The following is a 20,576-nucleotide window of genomic DNA, read 5'->3' as shown; positions in this document are numbered from 1 at the left end:
GGAGGTGTTACTACTACTAATATTTGGATTTTAGTTCTTTTCTACTAAATATTACATTTTATTTTAAGTCTCGATGAACAGTACCTGATGGGAGGAGGCATGCTGTGATCAGGGGATGGAAGTGAGGGGAGGAGAACTGTCCTTTAGGATGAGAAAAGTGGCAACTCTGGGAGGTTGAGTGGTCTAGGTATTGGGGGCCAGACTGTGATGATAGAAATGAAGTACAAGGTTATATATTTTAGATACCCTCAACTCTAGAAAGGCTTTCACTGGGTTTTGGGTTTAATTTTTTTTCTTTGGCAGAACAGAATTATAACCTATTTTTCAGCTTTATCTCTCCACACATCCATATTCATATTCATAGCCTGTGTACCAGCCAAATTGAATTGTTCGCTGCTCTGGAGACTTTGTTTTCTTGCTTTTGTGTAATTGCTCATGCTTCTGTCTGTGCTTGATATGCTGCTGTTGCCTAGATGCCATCAGCCTCTCTCGTCCCTCAGTTACTGTTGATTTCAATTGCCGTTTTCTTTCTGCAGCTTGTCCAGGTCCATGTGCACCTTTTACTTTGAGCCCCATTGCTTTTCATTTGCACTCTTTTTTTTTATTGTAGTTATATTCTGCCTTGTGATACTGATGTTGACATATTTTTCTTATTGCCACCTCTTCTGTAAGTGCATACAACCCAAACCTCTTATGAAATATTCAAATTTGGGCAAGTGAGGGCTAAGTGCTATTATAAGGGGCCATTTAAAAGTGCTTTTATGATTTTTTAAAATGCTTACAAGATAACAGACTTGTTTATGATAGTCACTAGGATTTTATGGTTATTGCTATTTGACTATTTTGTTGGGATATTTTGTGTATCTGCTTACTAGATCTTGTGACATATGTTATTCCTTAAGTTTTTTAGAAACATTTATGTGTTATTGAACCAGTAAGCTTATTTGTTAATATAAATGGTAATGATAGAGTGCTATATTTAAAAGTAAAAACTTATTGTATCTTATTTTTTGTACTTAATGACAGTGATAAAATATTTATATGGAGTCTTTTTCGATGTAGTTGAAAGCACAGTTCTTTTCTTTTAGCTCTTATTGTATCTGTTTAATTGTATATTTGAACCATCGGTAAGATGTTTTAATGAGGATCAGAAATTTCAGGCAAAGTAGATGATTGTAAAATTGGTTGATGAAAATCCAGGCTTTTAACTTGTCATTTTCGAATTTGCCAATAGCCACCTCTGTGCAAAGAGTAGTGTCAGTTTGTGAATGTTAGTCGTTCCCTTGGTTCAGGTGGCTATTCAGATTTATGGTTTTGCACTTAACCATTTCCCTGCCAATTATTTTTTCCATAATTTTGTTGAGAGAGAATATTTATGGATGATTTTTTGAAGGCTAGTTAGGCCATCCATTTCTCTTGAATAGTGAATATGAAGATTGGGGAGTACGGGGAGGAGATGAATTAAGTACATCAGAATTACCTAGAGGCCTTTTTCTGTTTGTTTTTAAGAACACCTGTGTTCAGTTGGCAGCACCACATCTCTGCTCCAAAGAGCCTGGTCAACCCCTTGGATGCATAGGGAACAGTGAGATCCGCTGCTTCACTATTCTAGAATCTATCCTTGGAATAAACCAGAAAAGGGTTATGTACCTGGACATCATATTATTCATTTCCATAAAATTTCTTTTATTAATTTCCCTTTAGTTTGTTGTAACTATACACTGAGGAAAATTATAATAGTATAAAGATTTCTTGTTGCCTTTTCTGTAAGGTTGTTATGGCCAGTTTTGTACATAAGAAACAAGTTGTTGTAGAAACATTGTTTATACATTCTGCACTTTCTGAGAAGACCCATGAAAGACAATGGTCTCAGTATTAAGAACAGTTTGTATTTATGAAAAGCTAGAAGAGTTTTATTTTCCCTCTCTTTATATGACCTAATAGAAAACATAGGGACAGTTTTGACTTTTTGCAAGAATATAGGACTTAATGATAAGCATTTTGTATTTTCTTTTCACACCTGGGTTAATTTTAATTTTTTCATTCTTTTCATCCTTCTTGTTCTGATTTTATCACCTATTTTCTCATTGAAGTGTATCTAAAATTGTATGTATTTAAAAGGCGCCTTTTGAAAAAGGCAGGATCTGAATAAATAAAATTACATCTAACATTTACCAATTTTGTTTTCTTATTTTCTTAACACGAGGAATAGTTTTTGTTTTAGTTTTGGGTTATATACTCTTTTGAGGATCTTATGATCTATAGATGTTTGTTCCAGAGGAAAAACACACACACACACACACACACACACACACACACACGACATTTTGCGCAAAATTTCAGGGGATTTATGAGACTCTCAAGACCCTGTCCCAAAGTCATTGTTTATCTATAATATATTGTTTGGTGGATGTTTTTCTGGAAGGTGGCTATATCCAATCATCTGAGCTGTTATCTTTATATATTTAAATTGTATTCTTTAGCAGCCCATTTCCAATAATACTAGCTTGTTATAGCTCAGTTCCATGATTCAATGAATGAAAATGCTAAAAAGCAAGAATTATAACCAAAGATGATAATATCAGTATTGTTGGAAAGAAATCTCAGTGAATGGGCTAATAAGAAATGTTCCCAGGGTAGTGTTTCCACAGTATCATTTGAAGTATTTATTGAATATCAGTGTATGAGTTATATAAACTGTTATATAACAGATTAGGAAATTAAAGTTGTCATAAATCATTAAGAACAGCTGAATATTCTCTAAATTGTGTTAATGGTACAAAGGAAATTACAATAATAAAGGAAACATGTTTGACTCAAACCATCTACCTAATTTTAGTGACATCTGTTTAGCATTTTTCACTGAATATTTATTTTAGAAATATTTCTTATTCTCTATGTATAGTATTATGTTCATTGACTCTAGAGAGAGGGGAGGGGAGGGAGAGAATGAGAGAGAAAAACATTGATGTGAAAGAGAAACATTGGTTAGTTGCCTCTCCCATACACACTTGCAGCCCAGGCATGTGCACTGACTGGTAATCAAACCCGCAACCTTTTGGTTGATGGGACTATGCTCCAACCAACTGAACCACACCTGCAAGGGTGGAACATTATTGAATAATGTTATTTATTTAGATTAATTGAATTTTTTGTCCTTTTCATCCTTGTACTTTATACAAAACAATTAAAAAGTTCTTAGATCATTGAGGATAATCTAGTTTCTTATGGTTCTTTTTATGGTCATCGTTTTAAATTCTTTAATTCCTTATACCCATTGTCTTTCTAGTCAGCTGACATTCCATATTGATTTCACCTTCACATTGCCTGTCACATCTATATGTTCCTTTGCAGTGCTACTACCAGGTCTTTCATTACCTATCCGGGTGATGGCAACAGCTTCCTGTTTTCTGTGTCTTATCCAGCAACAAGTTGGTGTCTCAGCTTCTCATTTCTGTTTTACCCACTCAACTCTTTTCTACATTTTGCTGTCTATTATTATTATTTTTGTATCTCATTTTGCACGGTATTATTCCCCTGCTCAAATTTCTCTGTTGGCATTAAAGGCCTTCTGTCTTTTGACCCCAATTCAACTTCCCAGGTAAACTTCTCACTAGTGTATTACTTTTCTCCTAAAGAAAACAATTAATTTGCCATTGCCATAATGTGCTTCAGCTTCCCTCAGCAGTGCTTTTGTTTACATTGTTTTTAAATCCAACACAATCTCTTTTGTCTTCAGTCTTTTAAGAACTCAATCTTTTTGTAGCACTTATCGCATTCTACCTTTTAAAACAGATGTTGTTACACTTTTTTGTAGCTTGATTCTAGATTTTAAGCTCTGAGAGTAATGACTCTGTTCCATCTGAATATAAGTATTTGCCATAGGTCATCTGCATGGCAAGAATTAAAGTGTTAATTGAATTACAAAGCTTACTTAAGTGTATAATCATAAAATGTAATAAAACCAAAAGTTTTATTGACTTTGGAAAGCAGTCTTGAAATTACTGTTTACTAAAGTGCTACTAAGCACCTGTTTTCTGAATACTTTTAGATTTTAATTTTTAAGTCTAATCTCTGTTAAATAAAGAGTTTGATTTTTAATGTCCAAAGAACTGAGATTTTGCTGTAATTTTACTTGGGGTATTAGAAAATAGAGCACATACCTAAAAATTGACTTACATCAAGTGAGAAGTACAGAATTATTGTGAATACCATTTTTTAAAACAGCATAATTATAAATAATTTAATTTTCATAATAGGTTGAACATTTGTTGGGTACTAGTTGTTAGAATAATAACCTCCTTAAATTAGTAGACAAAACAAAAGAGAAAATAACAGTTTCATATGTTGTGAGCTCATCTTTGGTTAGTTTTTAAAATAATATTTCTTATTTCTATACTTTTGAAAAACTAATCCAGTTAACTAATAGAAATTGATATTTATCTCTGTGATTTGTGACATATGGGTAGAAAAACATTATTTTAAGAAGCATCCCATGTTGTTTACTATTACCTCTATTGCTTTTGCATTTAAAAATTTTGTTCTAATATGAGAAATTACCATTAATGCTTCTTTTTGGTAAAGTTACTTGAAGTAAAGGGAAAAATTTATACATAGTGGTGAACGTCATTATTAGGGGGAAAAATGTACCTTTTCATAGAACAGACATTTAACAGAAACGTTCTCTTGTCCTTTTATTTAAGCTGAGGTCAGTAATTGCAATCTTTTTAAAAAAACTGAACTTATAAATATGATTTTGATTCACATATTACATAGTATTTAACATTAAAAAGCTATGAGAAGTTGTCTTGATAAGTGTGCCTTTTCTTTATTGTAAATTATTGGGTACACTTGTGTATATCCAAAAGTTCATGACAAGTGGGCAAAAATGCTTGCTAATTTTCTGTTTCAATGTCAGGTGTATAAATAACAACAGTTTAGAGGGCATCATTATAATATTTGCCATTTATTTCTTATTTTGTTGGATTTCTTATTACAGAGAACAAGAGGGCTTAAAAGCAGTTTAGGCAAATATTTTAGAAAAATTAAAAAAATTTTTTTTCTCACCCAAGGACATTTTTTTATTGCTTTTAGAGAGAGAGAAAGGGAGAGAGAGAAACATAGATGAGAGAGAGAGAAGCATCTATTAGTTGCCTCCTGTACATGCCTGGATCAAGCAAGGATCAAACCCGCAACCTAGGTATGTGCCCTGACTGGGAATTGAACCTGCAACCTTTTGGTGTATGGGGTAAAGCTCGAACCAACTGAGCCACACCAGCCAGGGCTAGAAAAATGTTTTTTAACTGAGTTCTTTGGCATGCATATAGACTTGAAAATTTAAAATATTTAAAACACAAAGGGTTTTCTCTTAATAAGAAAACTCTAAAAAGAATTTATAAGTATGACACATGGACATGAACTAAAGGGGGGGAATGTAGGTGGGAGAGGGTGTGCAGGGTGGAGGGGAATGAAGGGGGGAAAATGGGACAACTGTAATAGCATAATCAATAAAATATATTAAAAAATATTTAAAACACAAAGGGTTTTCTTTTAATAAGAAAACTCTAAAAATAGTCTAATTTTTTAGTAAGATTATAAAACTATATCTTAAGATTTTAATTTATGCTTAGAAGTCTACATATAAAATTAGTTTAATATTTTTGAAATTAATATATTAGCAGATATTCTATGCCAAATATATTTATCAAATGAACATTTTCTTAATATCTTTGTGAATTCTTAATTTTTCTTCAAGGTTTTAAAAAATAAGCCTTATGTAACATTTTGTCAAATTGAAGCACTTCTTTAAATCTGGAAAAGTAGAAAAGAAGGTAATTTTTGCTTTGCTGAGACTTGACATTGTTAGTATTATTATGAGAAGTAAATCACTATTAAATTTGTTGTGTAACCTCAGGGAGTTCAAACTATTGCATTGTAATCCTTTCCTGAAGTATTAGGGAATTCAGTAAACTCAGCTGGATGAATCTCATTTATTTACATTAAAGTGATATTGAGTTGTTTGATAGGAAATTTAATTAAAAATGAGTTGCTACTTGATTTAGTGGATAGTGTTAAAAATAGAATAAAAAATTGTCCAGTTAACCAATTATAAGGTGACAAGTATTTGCCTATTAAGTAATTTATTGCTATTTTTTGATATAGTTATACTTAGCACTCGTGGATGGATTATTAGATTATTATATTTGGAAAATATTTGTTTGATAAGAATTTCCAAACCTGATATATGTGGTTTAGATTAGTAATTTCATATTTTTCCAGCATGATTTGAGGATTGGAAGCAAAATGCTTAAAGTTAAATTAAGTGATGTAAAGTAAAACAAAATGACAAGATTTACGCTACTTCAGTGATTTTCAGAGTGGAAATAGAACTGTGTTTTTAAACATTTGGGAGCTTCATGATAGGGTAGAAATATTTGTGTAAACTGTATTACTCTAAACTTGCTATGTATCTAAAATTAGAAATAGTTGGCTTTGTTAAGCTTTTCTACACTGATATACTTTTTTTCTCCCTTGTATTCAGATTTTAATAGTTAACTTCTACTATATAAAAAGGCCAGCTTGAATAAAGTTAATGTACTCTTTTTCCAGCAGATTGTGTTAATTTCAAGCATTTGGCTTAGATGGAAGTGAGAAAGGAAGAAAGGGACTGGTGCTTTTGTTTGCTCCGGTCTCTCTATTGTCAGTCATTTGTGTAGCACAGGCACAATGCTCTTGTTCATAGAAAATCAGTCTCTTTCTCGTGATAAACTTGAATTTCAAAGTTTTCCTATCTTGGTGTACATATACAGGTTGTTTGCTTTCAAAAAACTAATCTAGTTAACGAATAGAAATTGATATCCATCTCTGTGATTTGTGACATATGGGTAGAATGACATAATTTTAAGAAGAATCTCACATTGTTTACTGTTACCTCTATTGCTTTTACATTTAACATTTTCATTCTAACACATAACAATGAATTCTAACATTCATAGGATTTTTGAAATCCTGAGAAACCCTACAATTTCTACATTAGAAAAAGGATAAAGTTTTATACATGGTTCATTAATTTTGGTGCATTAAATCATATAGCAAGTTGACTATAACAGAAAACAAAATAGTGGTACAGAAAATCCTGGATTGTTTTGATTGTTTGGAGCCATGATTTTGGTTCTTATGTTAAAATGCTATCTCGGTTATCATTATATAAATATATCTGTAGTTTGTGGATTAGAAACAATATGCTTTATTTAAAAAAAACCAAGGATACCTGTGTCAGTTACATTTTAAAGTTATATACTGTTTTAAGGCTATGTATTTATTATTTAGAAAATATGACTTACATGAATATCTTCTGATGGACATGATATTGACAAAATATACACAATATCACTTTAACAAACTACCATGCAACAAATACATTAAATTATGAAGAAATTGTATATATATGACTTAATCTAATCTTGACATTTACATCGAAAATTTGTAACATAACCAATACTTAAAATATTATTTTCTTATATTTGGCAGTAATTTCACTTTTTACAATTTAAATTTAAAACTTCTGAATGTGGATTTGGTGAAGCTTAGACTTCTCCCTAGTCGGTGACAACCTGAGGTACTAAACACTTTTCTCTTATCTCACTATCCTCAAAGGTAATTTTTTTGTTTCTTTTAGGGTCTATCCAAGAGTTGTGAATTACAGCATTATTAGGCATGGGATCAGCTTCTACTATGGAAACAACTCGCTTTTTCATTTTACTTTTCAAGACCTTTTGAAATTTTTGTCTAGTGAATGCATATAAAAGAGGGTGAAATATAGTTGTTCCATAAGCCATGACTAGAAAACACAACCTTAATTTTACTAAAAGGTCACTTGGGCCTAAACATAAAATGGTGGTATTTAAAACAGAAATTGGTGTCCAGCAGAGAAGAAATGTAGAAATAATCAATAAAGACATTCTGAAGACTCTTTTTTGCCTTTCTCGTCGTTCACGGTGTCGTTTCACAGCTCGTCGGAGAGCTATTATTACAGAGACTGAAGTCCTTACACCAAAGACTACATTTTTCCCACCACTACTTTGTGACATGTCTGTAGTCTCATGCTGTGTGGTTAGAGAAATTGTCTTTTTTTTTCTTGCTTTCTTCTTCTGTCCTGTTGAAAATCTGGTACCTATTCGAATATTAAGAGCCTGCAATATTTTGGTGTATGTGATTAACATTACTATGACAGTGAAAAAGAATATTGGAATCTGTACAAGCAGGTGGTAATACATTCCCAGTTCGGTGTAGTATTCATTTGTGCTGACACACAAAAGTGTCTTGTTTGCCCATGTATTTCCACTTTGAAGACTGAAAAAATTTACCTCGATAAAGGGAATCAGGAAAGAGAAAAATGAAAACATCCAAATGGATATCATTAGCATTACAGCTCTGCCCATTGTCAGAATTCGGTTTGCAGGTTTTACAGAGATGTCATATCTGTCCAAAGTGATAGCAAAAACGTTGATTGCTGTTGAGACACTTGCAAAAGATACACAGGCCTCATGGAAACAGCAGATGAGAGTAGTGTTACTTTCCAGTGAAAGTAGAAGGATAACTATAGTTAGAGGAATACATCCCACACAAATTATTACATCAAGTACATGAAGATTCATTGTAATAATGTTACTGACAGAGTTGATTAAGTTGGATTTCATGCAGTAAAGTACCAGTACGGTGAGGTTGCTGCCAAGTCCCAACACAATTTCTAACATAAGAAATCCAGTGAGAGATGCTTGAAAGCTTAATGGGTATAACAGTGGTTGGTACATATTGGTGTTGATGTCATCAATGTCATCTCGAACTGTAATGTTAGATTCAGACTGCATGTTGATTTCCAGAAGGGGAGAAAAACACATTCTTTTGGAGCAGTTGGATTTTTTCCCTGGAAAGTGAAATAGAATAAACTATTTGATATTTTGGCATTTTAAATGACGTATAAAACATATGTTCTTTGTAAAAAAAAAACAACCTTTTTTATTGTGTACTTAGTTTAATTTTTAAGTTTGTAAGCTGTTAATTGAAAACAGAATTAGGAAACATCAAGGTTGTATTATTTTGATATAAAAGGATATTGGGTTCTACCTTTGAAGAAATAACTATGTGGGGATTACTCCTATATAGTTTAAAATTATTTCATATACTAAAAACATTTTACTCATTTGGGTTTTTCAAAGTTATTTTTTAGACACAGTGTACTTTTGTATAATAAAACTACCCAGTCTGGAAAACTAATTTTAGCTCATTATTTTAAGATTTCATTTTAAAATATTGTGAGTAGGTAGCAAATAAACATTGTTTTAATTTGTTCTAGCATAATTAGTGTAGGTCTAATTTTTCCCATGAGATTTCAGATGAACAGAACAGTGTTCATTTAACATGGTAAATGGCATAAAGCACTTGCTTGTTTAAATTATTTTGTTCATGTTCTTGATTGAAATTCATATTCACATGTCAACAGTGTGACTAGGGACTTATTTTCCCACAGAAGGAGACAAAGGATGAATATTTCACATTTCATAGTTAAAATGTTCACTGAACTTTAAAGTGAGCAAACTTATAAAAATTGGAAGAGAAAGGACATATGTTAAAGTAAAACAGCACAAAGCTTGGAACAATAATCACTCTTATGAATGATTTATTTTGTGACCACACCCTCTTGTATCTTATGGAAGAAAATTAAAATTTAATATCTTATTAATAAATAGCCCCTTTCAAAGTGGTTTAAGAGACTATATCAGTTGATTTTATTTAAACAAAGTTTAAAGTAAAAAAGTGAAATTTTAGGGAAAAAGTATCTGAAGCCCATTTTCTGAAGAATATTTTGAAGTTACACATTTGCTCTGGAACCTTTTATATAAATTACCCTGAGTATAATTTTGAGGAAACTTAAAAAAAAAACTCTTGCCAAGTCATGCAAATCTATATTTTAATATACAAAGGTTTGGAGTAATTTATAAAAATGTCTGATTTTCTGGGCTAAAATGTCAGTAACCGGTGGTATATTCAGTTAAAATATAAAATTATACAACCAACTATATTTCACATTTCAAGTACAGCATTTTGATTGCAAAAGCATAACCAAACAAATTATAAAAGCTCATAATTTTGAGAACTTTGTTAACCTTTCACTTAATGTTACCTTTTACAAGTTTAAGAATACAGTTATGCATACTATTTTAGGGATAAAATTTCAGAAGTAAAAATGATCACAATATTAATTTCTTTTGAGCTTGATATAAAGTATTATTAGAGGTACATACTTAAGTAAAGGGAGTCCTATAAAATTGAAAAATTTTAAGTGTGCCAAATTTTTTGAACTGACAGAGTAAACATCAGTTCTTTGTCACATCAGTTAAATTTGTAAGTAAATAAAGCAGAAATGTGAAGTTAGGTGATAATTAAGAAAAATGCATCTCTTCTAGAACAAGATTCTTTTCTTTTGTAAATGTTCAACAGTGTGGTGGCGTGCATGCATTTTCTGACCTACCTGTTTGCTGTTGCCTTATGGGCCTTTTGGCTTATTATAGCAGTTTTTCACAAATTGAAATATGATGTCATTGACCGATTTTGACATGAATTTTACCTGACAACAGTGAAGTAGCTGTGTTTTATTTCAAGTCTTGTAGGAATTGTTTCATTTTCTCTCCAGTACTTCAACTGCATGAATTGTGAGATTTAGTTGGCTGATGGATTTCTAAAGACCAGTACAAAATATGTTATGTTTTATCTTAAAATGTCACGACCAAGAGAAACTTCTTCAGATGAAAAGAATTATGTTCCCCTTTGAAGGAATATATGATAGTGTCTCTCTATTTTCCAGAACATGTGAAAACAAAAAAGGAAACATAAGGTTTCTAGCTCCTAAAATGTATTCAGACATCCTTTTGTTACAAACTGTCTCCATAGCAGTCTTGATTATTTTGGAATGATTTCTTGATCACATAACTTGCTTTATATTACAAATCCAGTCTGTGTTTTTCGATAAGAACCATCTGCTGTTCAATCCGGTTTGTTTTCATTAGAAGAGGATATATAATTGGTCATAAAACTCCAATGGAACAATCCTTTAGTAATATCAATTAATACAAATATCTGTATATTTAATGCAGAAAATACTTGCTAAAGCTTCATTTAGCTTGCTGGTAATGTATGGCATTCTTATTGTGGCAATCCATGTTTCATCGTTTAAGAATTAGTAGCTCCACAATTCTGGTGTGTTAAAGTATAAACTCCCTTTTTAAAAATGCTCACCATTTTGTCTTCAGGATTTTATAATTACATTGTTTTTCTTTTTGTGGCTATTTTATACAGCATCTTTGTAAGATGATTACTGTCGATGTGTTGTATTCCAGCAGTAATGTAGACCTGTATTCCCTGCTTTTATCTCCTTGGTATCTTAAAATCATGTGTTACAAGAATATCCTGCAGTTTATGGTTCAGACAGCTAGGGAGAGAGATGCTCGGTCAGATGCATTCTTCATATTTTCAGTTGTAAGTACTGAATTAGCTGCTGTGGCCCTTGTGAAAAAGAAAAAAAAGTAGTTAAGAAACAGGGTTCCTAAAATTTCCAGTTAATTGAAAGTAGCTTTGTTTGTTTAACACTATATATAGTATTTGTTATCAATGTAAGCAAACTATGTTATTATAGACACAGCTTATACATAAATTTAAGGGCTTTTTAAATAAAATACTTTATTTTCCTAATAAGGATTATAAATATTATGTTATTTAATAACAGAATTAATATTGCAAATATAACCATTAAAGGAAAACTGTTCTTTTTTTAAATTGATTTCTGCATTTTTTGAAGCTAACCTGTATTTTCAGAGATTATAGGCAATTAGCTTATACTAAACATACTGTCATTCCCCCATGTCTTTATCATAAATTTGACATTATTTCCTGTTGTAAAATATTGTAGCTTGCTACACCATTAGCACATAGTTTGAATTTCAACTGATTACAACAGATTTCATGATATTATCAACTTGCACTGAAGAGCTGTTCATGTAATTAAAATATAAAAGATAATGCAAAATGTAACTGCAAATTAAATAATTTTCAATGGCCATGCCCAGTAATAAACTTAACCAAAAGCTGAGTAATACATAATAGCAAAATAGTAAACCTGGTTCTTTTAAGGAAAAAAAAAGCATTTTTTGAACAGTTGAGAAACAACTGTATTGATGACATTACAAATACTTAGTATAACTGAAGTGACTTAAAAACTGATGTCTTCATAGTGAATTAAAGAATACTTCTTGTATTTAACATAGCACCCTTAAATTACATGCAAAATACATTGTCTTAAAAGAAATAGATCTTACAAACACATGTTTAGCAATAAATAGAATTAAGTAAAATAAACTCCTAAAATTCAGGCTAAAATTTTTCAAAAGTGATCTTACCCCACTGTGCCCGTTCAAAAGCAGCTGCATACTATAATAAGGAACCTTACCTCTCTCTGCTAAGGATTTGATAAATTCCTGATGTAGTTGAAGCATTTCCAGTTTTGATTGATTCATTTTGTTCACTCGTTAGTAGAGGACTTGGGGAAGAGAGTCATAAACATCTCTTCGAAAAGACTGTAATGAAAATAGGTCTGTACGGTGCCATTGTTTCAGCAGTACTGCTAATGTATGGAACATGTAATGCTGCTTAGAGGCTGCGGCAGTCTCTCACTCTTCCTACTGTGGAATCAATAAGCGTCTGACAATACATAATGAAAGTAATTTAACATGCTGAAGTCTTCTTGTCTCCAGAGACAACATTTAGATTCTGTCTTTCTGAAAAGGAACGGCACTGCTTCTCAGAGGAAAGCCTGCTCTGGGCAGCTTTTGCAGAATGACAGCCTACCTTGTTGCTGCTCTCTACTGCAGGGAGATGCAGTGCATTCACTAATTTTGATTGGTCAGTTTTATTGGGCTTCAACTGTGCTTCATATGTATAACAGGGTTTTTTTACCCCAATGTTTTTACATAAGAATACTTTTTTGAAAGGCTATATTTATAAGTGGTTTTATGTTGCTCTTAAATAGAATATGAGTAAATTAGTCCTTTAAAAATGTCTATTCTGTTCTGGTTTTGTTCATTTATGCGAAACATTAAAAAACACAGGGAGATGGGGGTCAAGAAAGAATTCACATAGTAAGAATATATTTTCTTTTTAAAGCCTGGATAATTGTGCTTCAGAGTATTTTGGTCATATATATGTTTTAGGTTGAGATTCTTTGTTGTACAAATGGAAGCCACTGCATCTTTACTGTGAACCACATTGAATTTCAAGTAGTGTGTTTGTATTCAAATCACCTCCTCTGTGTATTCCAAATTGTGAATATTTCCAGGTGTTCAGTATTTTTTAAAAATTCCATTTTTATTAATATACTCTCAGTGTATAAAGATTTAATCATGTGCATTACTATTGCCTTCACCTTTGGTAACCCTTTTATTCAGTGGATATATACTGATCTTGCCATAATATTTTATTTCAACTGGCTATTTTTATTTTTAACCTGGGAAATATTAGTGGATTGCTATGTCCTAAGTATTATATGTGGCTATATGCTAATATTATTGAGTAAATATGTTGGTAAAGGAAAGGGAAACTATTTACAGTCTTTGTAGATTATAAAGCTAAGTTATTTTGAGATAGATATGCTGTCAAAAGAATAAAAACAATGTTACAATATGTAATTAACTTAAAATATTTCATTAACTTAGATTTCTGTTAACTTTGGTTACCTATAAATAATTTTCTATTTTCAATAATTGGAGGTTTTTGAAGACTTGAGTATATAAAGTAGCTATATTCTATCTTTTGACAAAATAGAGGATACAATGCAAATGATTGAATTATTAGAATATTGATCACCATCCTATTTTCATTATTTTAGGAATACTAGTGACCTTCATTTATTAAAATGTATGCTAATTTTAAATTTTAATTGGAATTATTATTTTATATTTTTGAAAAGCACTATACATTTTTATAATCTGCTGGTAGTATTCAAGCTTTACAGGGGGTAGCTAAGTAGTATATGAGTTTTGAATTGAATTTCTGTAGTGGTTGAAAATAATGCGGTAGAAAATTTTGTTGTGAATTTTTAAAATTTTCTGCAGAGCTTTGAGTGGCAAGGCTTTGGTAATGCTAAAAATTTAAAATGTTGTGTTACTTTTCATACATCTTGAAAGCTGGAGAAAAGAGTCTTATTAGAACGCCAGCCATGTTGAAAGATAGTGTGTGCATGACACAAACATGTTAATTGAAGCCTGAAACGAAAACCAGAGAAAAAATGTTAGCATCAGTTTACACTTGTGGGCAGGGGAGATTATTAATGCAGTGAAATACATATAGTGCCTTTCTGCCAAAGTTCAAGTATTTGCTATGTATTTATAATTAAAATATCCACATGAAGTAGAGGACACCAAGACACAGAGATATTTAATGACTTGAAAAAGTCCTGGTAAGTTAGTAGTAAAGCCAGTGTTAGGACTCAGCAAACTCCCCTTTACCTGTAGTGGGCTCTCTCTCTTTAGAAAATTCTGAAGGTATTTGGCACTTAGTTTTGGATGATCTGGGTTTATATACTACCCATTAGTTACACGACTTTTGGAAAATCAATCATTTTCTGGGTCACAGAGCTTTGATTTTTTTTGTTGTTGAAGTGTATTTCTGTGCTTTGTTTAACTCTCTGTGAGGCATTATTTCCAAGTGAAATTGAGACTATATTGAAAAAACATATTCTGGGCTTTCTGTAAGAAATAATGGCAGGAAAAAAGCTGAGGTCTGGACATTGTTCTTTATTCCCTGTGGTTAAGGTACACAGTATATTACAAACATGTTTTTATTGCATACGGTGTTTAGTATAGTTTTCTTTTTAAACACCACAGATTGGCTTGGTGATAACATGGTTCTCTGATTTCTTAGCAGGATAATCCTAACTTCCTGTTTCTTTAACAAAGAGGAAAATGTCTATATCTCAGAATTGAAAATCAGATGGTATTATTTCCTGAAAAAAACAATATTGAACTACATATGTCAGAATTCTAAAAGATTCTTATTTCCATAATAACAGATTCTGATACTTCTGCATTTAATATATTTTGTATTCATGTAGGATACCAATTTTGAAAAATGCTACAATTGGTGGTTTAAAACCAAATTTTATGTTATAAATATCCTTTTTAAATTACATTTTATTGATTATGCTATTACAATTGTGTCATTTTTTCTCCCCTTTATCCCCTTCCTCCCTGCACCTTCCCTCCCACCAGCATTTTGCCCCCTTAGTTCATGTCCATGGGTCGGACATACAAGTTCTTCAGCTTCTCCACTTCCTATACTATTCTTAACCTTACCCTATGTATTTTGGACCTGCTAATTATGCTTATTATTCCCTTTACCTTTTCCCTCTCTCTCCTCCTCCCACTCCCCTGTTACTAACCCTCCATGTAATCTCCATTTCTGTGATTCTGTTTCTGTTCTAGTTGTTTGCTTAGTTTGTTTTTGTTTTTTTAGGTTTAGTTGTTGATAGTTGTTAGTTTGTTGTCATTTTACTGTTCATATTTTTGATCATCTTATTTCTCTTAGATAAGTCCCTTTAACATTTCATACAATAAGGGCTTGGTGATGATGAACTCTTTTAACTTGACCTTATCTGGGAAGCACTTTACCTGCCCTTCCATTCTAGATGATAGCTTTGCTGGATAGAGTCATCTTGGATCTAGGTCCTTGTCTTTCATGACTTGAAATACTTCTTTTCAGCCCCTTTTTGCCCACAAAGCTCCTTTTGAGAAATCAGCTGATAGTTTTATGGGAACTCCTTTGTAGGTAACTGTCTCCTTTTCTCTTGCTGCTTTTAAGATTCTCTCCTTATCTTTAATCTTGGGTAATGTAATTATGATGTGTCTTGGTGTGTGCTTCCTTGGGTCCAACTTCTTTGGGACTCTTTGAGCTTCCTGGATTTCCTAGAAGTATATTATTTACTTTGCCAGATTGGGGAAGTTCTGCATTATTTTTTCAAATCAGTTTTCAATTTCTTGTTCTTCCTCTTCTCCTTCTGGCACCCCTGTGATTCAGATGTTGGAACATTTAAAGTTGTCTCAGAGGTTCTTAAGCCTCTTTTCATTTTTTTGAATTCTTGTTTCTTCATTCTGTTCTGGTTGAATGTTTATTTCTTCTTTTTTTTCCAAATTGTTGATTTGAGTTCTGGTTTCCTTTTTTTTACTGTTGGTTCCCTGTATATTTTTCTTTATTTCCCTTTGCATAGCCTTCACTTCTTCCTCTATTTTGTATCCACACTCAGTTATTTCTGTGAGCATCCTGATTACCAGTGTTTTGAACTCTGCATTTGATAGGCTGGCTGTCTCTTTGTGGTTTCGTTCTTTCTCTGGAGCTTTGACCTGTTCTTTCATTTCGGCCATATTTTTTTGTCTTGGTGGGCCTGCTATGTGTAAGAGATAGAGCATTAGGTATTTGCCAGGGTGGGTTAACCCACTTTGCTGCGTTGTGTTAGGGGGAGGAGTCAGAGAGGGAACAATGCTGCTTGCTCGACCCACTTTCAGTCACTTCTCCCACCACCCACAAGGAAATTGGGCCTTTCTCGTGCCAGTTCCCAGGTGAGTGATTTTTTGTGTATTCTAGGACTTTGTGGGTCTCTCCAATGAACTCTCCCATGAGGTTGAGAGTTCTCTCGCTGCCATAATACCCACAGGTTTTTACAGCCAGAGGTTTTGAGGCTTTATTTCCCTGCTCTGGAACCCTGGGTTGTGTGGTATGTCTCGTACCCCAGTTGTTCCTCCTGATTTATCCACATGAGAATGTGGGATTGCCAGCTACCACCTCACCCACCTGGTCCTCCAGCCATCACCTTGTAATACATGGCTGGCTGTCTGCTTTTGCCCCTCCTACAAGTGTGGATGAGTGTTTCTTCTTTAACTCCTTGGTTGTTGGATTTCCACACATTTCTGTATTCTGGCAGTTCTGATTGTTTTGTTTTTAAATTTATTGTTGTCCTTCTTTTGATTATGCAAGGAAGCAAAGTATATTTACCTGCATCTTGGCCAGAAGTCTATAAAATATTTTTATAGATTAATTATTAATTACTTAATAGTCTGGGAATGCAGTTTAACTTTTCTAATAACTAAGCAACAGCTATGGACCTAACCCTAAATATTTCTATTAAAATTCTTTTTTTACAAGTTATGTTTTCTTTATAGTTTTAAATAGTTTGATTGCATAGGAATTTTAATTCATAAAATTCTTGCTATGGGAACCTTTAATATTTAATTCTACACATTTTCTTTCTTAGGTTTGCACAAGGGTGAGTGTAAAAGAGTAGTTTATATTTACATTGCACTGTTTATATCAGATCCCTCTTACCTAGCTTATATTTAGTTCTGATGCCACATTTCTGATGATTCTGAATTTGCATATTAATATATTCAACTTCACAAAATATTGGAAGTAATCATAATTGAATGTATATGTACAAAAACTGTTTCTAATTGCTGAAAGCTCACTTTTTAAATTGTATTGTTTCAGGGGCCCTTTTTCAATGAATACTTAACAAAGCTCTCAACTCTTTCTGATACTAGAGCCCAAGGAAGAAAGGATTGTTTTGCTTTAAAACTAATTCCAAACTTTCATTTGCCTTCTGATAAATTTATTTCACAACAAATGTCCTACCAGAAAAACAGAAATGGACTATCTGCTGAAACATCAAATGGGCAGTAGCCAAGGTAGTAGAGAGTCAGTAACACTGGTGATTCATTATCTGTAAGAGAATAATTAAAAACTGATTATAATTGGATAAAGTACTTGCATCCAAATTCTATACTCTTTTTTAAAATTAGATTTATCAGAGTGACATTGGTTAATTAAAATTATATAAGTTTAAGATGTACAGTTCTATTATACATCATCTGTATGTTTTATTGTGTTTTCATACCCCAAGCCAAGTCTCCTTGTATCAGCATTTATCCCTTCTATGCCCTCTTTTACCTCCCCAACTCCCCTTTCCCTGTGGAAACAACCAAACTGTTGTCTGTATCTATGAGTTGTTTTTTTTCTTAATTCCTTCACCATTTTCACCCAGCCCCCTACCTCTGTGAGTCTGTTTCTGTTTTTGTTTTTGTTGTTGTTATTTTATTTTGTTCATTAGATTTCACATATAAATGAAATCATGTGGTATCTGTCTTTCTCTGACTGGCTTATTTCACTTAGCATAATGCTCTCCAGGTCTTTCCATGCTGTTCCAAAAGGTAAGATTTCCTTTTTCTTTTTTAACCACAGCTCTTTTATACCCTCATCTACTGAGGAACACTTGGGCTGCTTTCAAATCTGAACTATTGTAAATAATGCTGCAGTGAACATAAGAGTGCATATATTCTTTTGAAGTAGGTTTCAGGATTCCTCGTATATATTTCTAGAAGTAGAATGGCTGGGTCACAAGGTAATTCTACTTTTAATTTTTTGAGGTGACTCCATGCTGTTTTCTATAATGGCTGCACCAGTCTGCATTCCCATCAATAGTACACAAGGGTTCCCTTTTCTCTGAATCCTCGCCAACACTTGTTGTTTGTTAATTTATTTAAGATCTGACAGGTGTGAGTTGATATCTCATTGTGGTTTTAATTGGCATTTCTGTGATAATTACTGATATGGAGCATCTTTTCATGTGTCTGTTGGCCATCTCTGTCTGCTTTGGAGAAGTGACTGTTCAGGTCCTTTGCCCATCATTAATTGTTTTTTGCTGTTGTTGTTGTTGTTGTTTTTGATGTTGAGTCTTATGAGTTCTTTATAAATATTCGATATTAATCCCTTATCAGATGTATCATTGGCGGATATGTTCTCCCATTCAGTGGGGTTGTCTTTTCATTTTGTTGATGGTTTCCTTTTCTGTGGAAAAACTGTTTAGCTTGATGTAGTCCCATTTGTTTATTTTTTCTTTTGTTTTCGTTGCCTGAGGAGATATATCATAAAGAAAATGTTGCTACAAGAAATGTTTCAGAATGTATTGCCTATGTTTTCTTCTAGGTTTTTATGGTTTCAAGTTTAACATTTAAGCCTTTTTCCTTTTTGAGTTTATTCTTGGGTATTTTGTAAGAAGGTGGTCTAGTTTCATTTTTTTGCATATGTCTGTCCTATTTTACCAGCACTATTTATTGAATAGGCTATCTTTACCTCATTGTATGGTCTTGCCTCCTTTAACAGATATTAACTGACCATAACTGTGTGGGTTTATCTCTGGGCTCTCTGTTCTGTTCTGTTGATCCATTTCTTTGTTTTTATGCCAGTACCATGCTGTTTTAATTACCATGGCTTTCTAGTGTAGTTTGATATTGGGTAGCATGACTCCTCCAACTTTGTGCTTCTTTCTGAAAAGTGCTGTGGCTCTTCAGGGTAAAATTCTATACCTTAACAGAGTAACTCCACCGGCATTTTTTTTTTTTACCTTAACTTAGCTTGGCATTTAAAGTTTTTATTTTTATTTTTTATGCTATGTATTTGTAACAATGGCTATTATGACATATTATTAAAATAAATGCATAGATTTCTTTCCATTTTCTCATCCAGTCTAGATTTGGGACTCGGTGACTATTACCACTTATTAATCTCCATCTGTTTTCCTGCTGTTTGCATGTTCTCTTTGGCTTCTTGTCCAAATTATTACCAACTCTACCCCCAATTTTGTCTTTCTCTTTTGACTGCCTTGTATCCCTCTTTGTGTCCTTATTTATTATGATTTTGTTTAAATTTCCATAAAAGAATCTATCAGTAATTTTTGTGCTTTTCGCATTGGTTTTCTTTTTCTTTTGTTTCTTTTTCTTTGAATAATGCTCCTATTGTAGGTTATTTTGCAGAATCAAATTCATTTCTGTGTCCTGAAATCAAGTCAGTTGATAAACTAGATCATATATTTAACAAAGCTATGGCAGATACCCTCTTCTGTGCTGTTATTTGCCCTGTGCTCTGATAGGAGACATAATTGAATGGCTGTCTATGAACTGCTGATCTTTTATTAAAATTACTTAGACACAAAATGCTTTTGTAAGTAGGCTGTTATCCTTGATGCATACAGTCAGATAATGGTAGAGTTCTACTATAGATTTAGTAATTTCTACAGTACTACTTGGGGCATCCATTTGGGAAAATGGATGCATTTTAAGCATTTACTAACAGTAGTTACAGGCTATGCTCACTGGTAACTTTCTGCTAGCAAAATACAACAGTATACCCTCAGTTACTGCTACCTTCTTGTCCCCACTTAGGGATATACTGTCTACAAAAAGTCTTGGTATTACAGAGAATTTACGGATCAATTTGAGAAGAGACATTTTAACAATATTGACTCTTCCAATATATGGATACAATATCTCTACTATTTTTAGGTCTTCTTTGATTTACTTTATCAATGTTTTATAGCATTTAGCTTATAGATCCTGTGCATATTTTTTTAGATTTATACCTAAGTATTTAATTTCTTCAGTGCTATTTGAAACAGCACCTTTAAAAAAAAAAACAAAATTCCT

The 20,576-nt window shown here is 32.6% G+C and overlaps 2 protein-coding genes across 4 annotated transcripts in view; one reads left to right on the top strand and one right to left on the bottom strand.

Annotated features, from left to right (window-relative positions):
- Nucleotides 1-20,576, top strand: part of COG5 (component of oligomeric golgi complex 5) — a 363,376-nt gene that overhangs the window by 62,004 nt on the left and 280,796 nt on the right. The gene's annotated exons all lie outside the window — the stretch shown is intronic.
- On the bottom strand, nt 7,291-15,229 carry GPR22 (G protein-coupled receptor 22). 2 transcript variants are annotated; one of them, XM_036010777.1, is made up of 3 exons: nt 12,503-15,229; nt 10,628-11,562; nt 7,291-8,926 (listed from the first exon to the last, which is right to left on the bottom strand). In XM_036010777.1, exon 3 carries the CDS (start codon nt 8,898-8,900, stop codon nt 7,599-7,601), a length of 1,302 nt encoding a protein of 433 aa, XP_035866670.1. In that variant the 5' UTR covers nt 8,901-8,926; nt 10,628-11,562; nt 12,503-15,229; the 3' UTR covers nt 7,291-7,598. The 2 variants fall into 2 exon arrangements, with proteins under 2 accessions (XP_035866670.1, XP_035866669.1); XM_036010776.1 differs by having other exon boundaries at nt 10,532-11,562; nt 12,503-15,228.

The sequence above is a fragment of the Phyllostomus discolor genome, chromosome 10, assembly GCF_004126475.2.
Source record: "Phyllostomus discolor isolate MPI-MPIP mPhyDis1 chromosome 10, mPhyDis1.pri.v3, whole genome shotgun sequence".
NCBI classification, from domain to species: Eukaryota; Metazoa; Chordata; class Mammalia; order Chiroptera; family Phyllostomidae; genus Phyllostomus; species Phyllostomus discolor.
This window is presented reverse-complemented; position numbering and strand designations above follow the sequence as displayed.

What these genes read in the sequence shown, in the direction of transcription:
- GPR22 (XM_036010777.1), bottom strand. Translation starts at nt 8,900, where the DNA reads ATGTGTTTTTCTCCCCTTCTGGAAATCAACATGCAGTCTGAATCTAAC.